This window comes from Onthophagus taurus, chromosome 6 (assembly GCF_036711975.1).
Source record: "Onthophagus taurus isolate NC chromosome 6, IU_Otau_3.0, whole genome shotgun sequence".
NCBI lineage: Eukaryota > Metazoa > Arthropoda > Insecta > Coleoptera > Scarabaeidae > Onthophagus > Onthophagus taurus.
In genome coordinates this window covers 14,407,143-14,413,404 of record NC_091971.1, presented here as the reverse complement: position 1 = coordinate 14,413,404, position 6,262 = coordinate 14,407,143, and the positions used below count along the sequence as shown (strand labels likewise).

At 29.4% G+C, this 6,262-nt stretch overlaps 1 protein-coding gene across 1 annotated transcript; it reads left to right on the top strand.

Annotated features, from left to right (window-relative positions):
* The first annotated feature begins 507 nt into the window (after positions 1-507).
* On the top strand, positions 508-6,090 carry LOC111416548 (Gustatory receptor 63a). Its single transcript, XM_023048602.2, has 5 exons — positions 508-1,315; positions 1,371-1,763; positions 1,820-1,891; positions 1,946-2,035; positions 5,963-6,090. Exons 1-5 carry the CDS (start codon positions 665-667, stop codon positions 6,062-6,064), a joined length of 1,308 nt encoding a protein of 435 aa, XP_022904370.1. The 5' UTR covers positions 508-664; the 3' UTR covers positions 6,065-6,090.
* The last annotated feature ends 172 nt before the right edge of the window (positions 6,091-6,262 follow it).

Genomic DNA, 6,262 nt, shown 5'->3' with positions numbered 1-6,262 from the left:
GCAATGGTGAATAACGCTAATGCGTGTTTTCTTCCTACACTTTGAAGCATGCTTCAATTACTACTTACATTGCTAGATGAATTTGAGAATGGAATTCCATTTACGCTTCATATCATGATGTAACATATTCTAATTGTCGAGCTGGGAACCAAAAAATACTTACCAGGAACAACCACTACTACCAAATATTGATCAGAAAAGCAATAGAACTTTATTGTTATAAGATTAAGACTAACAAAAAGGATGGCGTGGAGTGCAGAAGAACCTGAATGATGTTAAAATACATTAAGATACAGACATAAAGCCTTGTTTATAGATACACATGGTATAAAGCATATTTTTTGAAAGATTCTTACAAGACAGCAAAGTTGCTTTTGGTTATACATCCAAAATGATAAAATTTTAAGTATTTTTATATATTTCTTTTCTTAAAAGTACCTCTTAAATAACATTTTGATTCATTTTATAAATAATTAAATTATTTGTTCCACGAATTTCATTACCTTCAAACTTGACCTCTTTGAAAATATGAGAAATAATTCATGTCAATTATACCTTGGGCTTCAGTAAGCTAAGGTCATGATTAATTGTACTGCAAACATGTCGCTTTATAAAAATCGACCTCCACATGTCCTGGGATTAGTTTCTTTACTGAAAGGGCGAAATGCACGTGCCCAATTTGAATAGTTTGAGTGTTTTCGGCGATATGGACAATACTGGAGGTGGGACGAGAAGAAAACGAAGTGTTTATTTAGAAGGGGCTCAAACTTATTATCAACCGCATAAAATTAAAGTTGGCCCAGCTCCGAATGGTCCTCCTTTACCTTTCAACAAAAAAGATAACGGGGTTGTTTTTGAATGTTTAACACCTATTAATATGTTGGGATGTGCTATGGGTATTTTTCCAATAAGAGGTTCTTCTTATGGAATGGCGCAAGTGTCTTTACCAATGATAATATATTCAATATTTTTATTACTGGTTATGAGTGGTTATATTGGATATATCAAGTGGGATCACGTGGAAATGGTAAAATCTACAGAGGGGAAATTTGAAGAGGCGGTTATCGATTACCTTTTTACGGTTTATTTAGTACCTATTATAATTTTACCATTGACATGGTATGAAAGTAGAAATATCGCATCGATTTATTGCGAATGGTCCACTTTTGAACGGATTTATCTTAAGATATCGGGAAAAAGGTTAGCGCTATTTATGGGAAATAAACCACTTTTAGTTACGTTGGGTTTACCAATACTTTCTTGTGCTATTATGGTTGTTACTCATATTACGATGGCTCATTTTAGATTTTTACAAGTAAATAAAAAGTAATTTCTGTCATTAAATTATATTTTTAAACACTTTTTTATAGGTTGTTCCTTATTGTTACATAAATACAATAACTTATCTTGTTGGTGGGATGTGGTATTTGCAATGCAACGTTATCGGAAGAATAGCCACTTTAATAGCGGATGATTTTCAACAAGCTCTTCACCATGTTGGTCCATCAGTTAGAGTGGCGGAATATCGATCACTTTGGATGATGTTAAGCAAATTAACAAGAAATCTCGGCGACTCAGTTTGTTATATGGTCACTTTTTTATGTCTTTATCTTTTCCTTGTCATAACATTAACTGTTTATGGATTATTATCACAAATACAAGGTGGTTTGGGGATTAAAGACGTTGGGCTTACCGTTTCGGCCGTATTCGCTACTGGATTGTTATATTTTGTTTGCGATGAAGCGCATTATGCATCAAATTGTGTAAGAAACAAAATGTTGAATTAAAATGTGTTTTGATTTATTTAATTGGAAATTAGGTTCGGGTTTATTTTCAAAAAAAATTGTTGCTTGTTGAGTTATCTTGGATGAATGATGACGCACAACAAGAAGTATGAACATAAAGTTGTTTTTTTAAATGTATTATTATTATTAATTTTTTTTAGATAAATATGTTTTTAAGAGCGACTGAAATGAATCAAACTGATATAAGTCTTGGAGGATTTTTTGATGTAAATCGAAATTTGTTTAAATCAGTAAGTTGTGTATACAGATATTTTAATTATTTATTTATATACAAAGGAATAGTAAATGAGATGCATCTCATTTGTCAGATGTGCAAAAACAGAGCACAACAAATTTTCAGAGTTTTGCTGAATATTATTTCTAGGTGTACATATAAAACAAATCGAATTAAATTATAGTAACTGGAACGTGAAGATTAAGAAGAAAAATCAACGTGTATATACTTGTTGATCAAAATCTTATAGGAATAAACACATCGCTATACAAAAAAAAAACCGCAATGGCAGAAAGTTAGATGATGAAAAGTGTAGGAGTCATTATTAGTGTATTGTGTGGAAGATTGAGAACAGTGAGAACCTGATACATGAGAATTTATTTAGGTATTGCTACAATGTTGGAAAAAGAAAGCGTTGATTGTTAAAAATGCGTAAATTTTAGCTTTCGCCTTGTATATAACCACATAAACGCGTTCATTAAATAATAATTTGCAGTAGAAAACAGTTCCTTAGGCAGCTCTTTTGTCTAAAGAATAAAGATTGTTAGGAAAGGTTAGTTTTCTTTTGAAATAGCAATTAAACCGTGGATTGTGTTGAGTAAGGTTAGTTTTGTTTACAAATGTCAATCTTCCCGCTAAAGTATGTTGATCTAACTTAACTCTTACTTTCAATAAGTATTACAAATTTATTCCATCTTCTTGATTATGCTCTGTCATACATCCATTTTGGATATAAGACTATTTTAAAAATATTCAGATCGATATTAGTTCGTGCTGGTGTTCATTTCAGTTTGTAAGTGTCAAATATTCGTGTACCAACTGAGTAAGTTATGGATATTCAAGTCAATCCCTAACTGCCACTAGCAGTAATTCTTGCAGTAGATCTTTAGATAACATTGCGATTTGTTAGCAATATACTAAATTGGTGGACAGATATGCTATATTTGGCAAGTCTTGATTAACTCTGCTTGCTGACATACACAAAAGCATTTAGTGTGGCCGAGGCTTGTATCAAATTCTTAGAATATCTTTTGATTTGCATACTGCACTAATAAGACAACGTTTTATTGGGCAAGTATTAAGACCTGAATTATAATTTTCTGTATTTGAAACATGTCTTGAAACAGGCGTTGGTCTAACTTTGAGTAGTGAGAAATACTAGTTTAATCACAATGGGCTGAGATATGTAGGGTATGTATGAGATATACAGGGTGCCCATTATGTATGGAATATAGTATATATCTTGGTAAATATTGACTTTATAAAAAAACATTTTGTACAAAAGTTGTTTAATATTGTATTTGCCATAATAAGACTGCATTCAATTGTTTTTAATTCAGAAAACAAATGAGTAACGAATAACATTTGAATTTTTTTAAATGGCAATGTATCCCTTCGTTAGGCTCATTTGATAGAGATTACTTTTCTCTTTACGATAATGTAAAGTTTTTGTACCCTTATATGTAATGTATGGGCACCCTGTATAAAATCTCTTGTTGCAGTTTCGTCTAGTTTCCTTCTCTTCGCTTGTAATTCATCATCACATTCATTACTAACAGAACTGTCGCTGTTATCACTTTCGATTATTAATTAGAGTATGCTCTTCTTAATGCAAAAAGCCGTTTTGAAAAATCACTTTCAGTTCTTGAGAAAAAAATTTTTGAAATAATCGACAATTTTGTCGAATTTTGCAATTTTTGTCGATTAAGTTTTAAAAATTCGTATAAAATCAATTTCTTGGAATATAAGTATGAAAATTTCTTAAAGTGTTAATAAAAGTGTCCTCTTTCCAATGAACCAATACGTTTTGAAGAATAACCTTTAGTTTTTGAGAAAACAATATTTGAAGTTTTGATAAAATTTTCGATGTTGCAATTTTCATCGATAACTTTCAAAATTCGCTATAAAATTAATTTCTTGAAGGATCCTTGTGGAAATACCGCCAATTATTAATTAAAGTATCCCCTTTTTAATGCAACAAGCCGTTTTGAAAAATCACTTTCAGTTCTTGAGAAATAAATTTTTGTAATAATCGACAATTTTTCGAATTTTGCAATTTTTGCCGATTAAGTTTTAAAAATTCGTATAAAATCAATTTCTTGGAATATAAGTATGAAAATTTCTTAAAGTGTTAATAAAAGTGTCCTCTTTCCAATGAACCAATACGTTTTGAAGAATAACCTTTAGTTTTTGAGAAAACAATATTTGAAGTTTTGATAAAATTTTCGATGTGTCAATTTTCATCGATAACTTTCAAAATTCGCTATAAAATTAATTTCTTGAAGGATCCTTGTGGAAATATCGCCAATTATTAATTAAAGTATCCCCTTTTTAATGCAACAAGCCGTTTTGAAAAATCACTTTTAGTTCTTGAGAAAAAAATTTTTGAAATAATCGACAATTTTTCGAATTTTGCAATTTTTGCCGATTAAGTTTTAAAAATTCGTATAAAATCCATTTCTTGGAATATGAGTAAGAAAATTTCCCAAAATGTTAATAAAAGTGTCCTCTTTCCAATGAACCAACACGTTTTGAGAAACAACGTTTAGTTTTTGAAAAAACAATATTTGAAGTTTTGATAAAATTTTCGATGTTGCAATTTTCATCAATAACTTTCAAAATTCGCTATAAAATTCATTTCTTGAAGGATCCTTGTGGAAATATCGCCAATTATTAATTAAAGTATCCCCTTTTTAATGCAACAAGCCGTTTTGAAAAATCACTTTCAGTTCTTGAGAAATAAATTTTTGTAATAATCGACAATTTTTCGAATTTTGCAATTTTTGCCGATTAAGTTTTAAAAATTCGTATAAAATCCATTTCTTGGAATATGAGTATGAAAATTTCCCAAAGTGTTAATAAAAGTGTCCTCTTTCGAATGAACCAATACGTTTTGAAGAATAACCTTTAGTTTTTGAGAAAACAATATTTGAAGTTTTGATAAAATTTTCGATGTTGCAATTTTCATCGATAATTTTCAAAATTCGCTATACAATTAATTTCTTGAAGGATCCTTGTGGAAATATCGCCAATTACTAATTAAAGTATGCGCTTTTTAATGCAACAAGCCGTTTTGAAAAATCACTTTCAGTTCTTGAGAAATAAATTTTTGTAATAATCGACAATTTTTCGAATTTTGCAATTTTTGCCGATTAAGTTTTAAAAATTCGTATAAAATCCATTTCTTGGAATATGAGTATGAAAATTTCCCAAAGTGTTAATAAAAGTGTCCTCTTTCGAATGAACCAACACGTTTTGAGAAACAACGTTTAGTTTTTGAGAAAATAATATTTGAAGTTTTGATAAAATTTTCGATGTTGTAATTTTCATCGATAACTTTCAAAATTCGCTATAAAATTCATTTCTTGAAGGATCTTTGTAGAAATATCACTAATTATTAATTAAAGTATCTTCTTTTTAATGCAACAAGCCGTTTTGAAAAATCACTTTTAGTTCTTAAGAAAAAAATTTTGGAAATAATCGACAATTTTGTCGAATTTTGCAATTTTCGCCGATTAAGTTTTAAAAATTCGTATAAAATTAATTTCTTGGAATATAAGTATGAAAATTTCCCAAAATGATAATAAAAGCGTCCTCTTTCCAATGAACCAACACGTTTTGAAAAATAACTTTTATTTTGTGGGAAAACAATATTTGAAGGTATGATAGAATTTTTAATGTTGCAATTTTCATCGATAACCAATCATCTCTCATGGTTTTATTGATGGAGTAAAAAGAAGCTGTCTGAAGGGTTAATAAGTTTGTGAATTTCAGGAGACTTTTTATATCTGATTAATTTCATTCAATAATTCATTTGTAATGAATTTTGTCTTTACTTGGACTGGCTTCATCAGCCACACAACAATTATAATAATTGTAAAATTTGTGTTATTTGCTACATGGCATCGTCTAATATATGCTTTTATTATCTTTTTTGTTTTAGTTATTAGCAACAATGGTGACTTATTTAGTAGTTTTACTACAATTCCAAATTAGTATTCCAGAAGATACAGGGGATTATAACATCACTGATGTATTAACGTAAAAGAATTATTGTAACAAAACCAAATAAAAACAAAATATTTTTTTGATGTTCCTCTGATTTTAAATTGAATTAAAAAAACACAAAAAAGCAGGTGTACATTTTAATTAACCCATGATAATATGTATTCACTCAGTGGCAAACCGTGAAGATTTTAGTAGCCTGATAAAAATTTAACCGTTTCTGTTTCCCCTTTTGCTC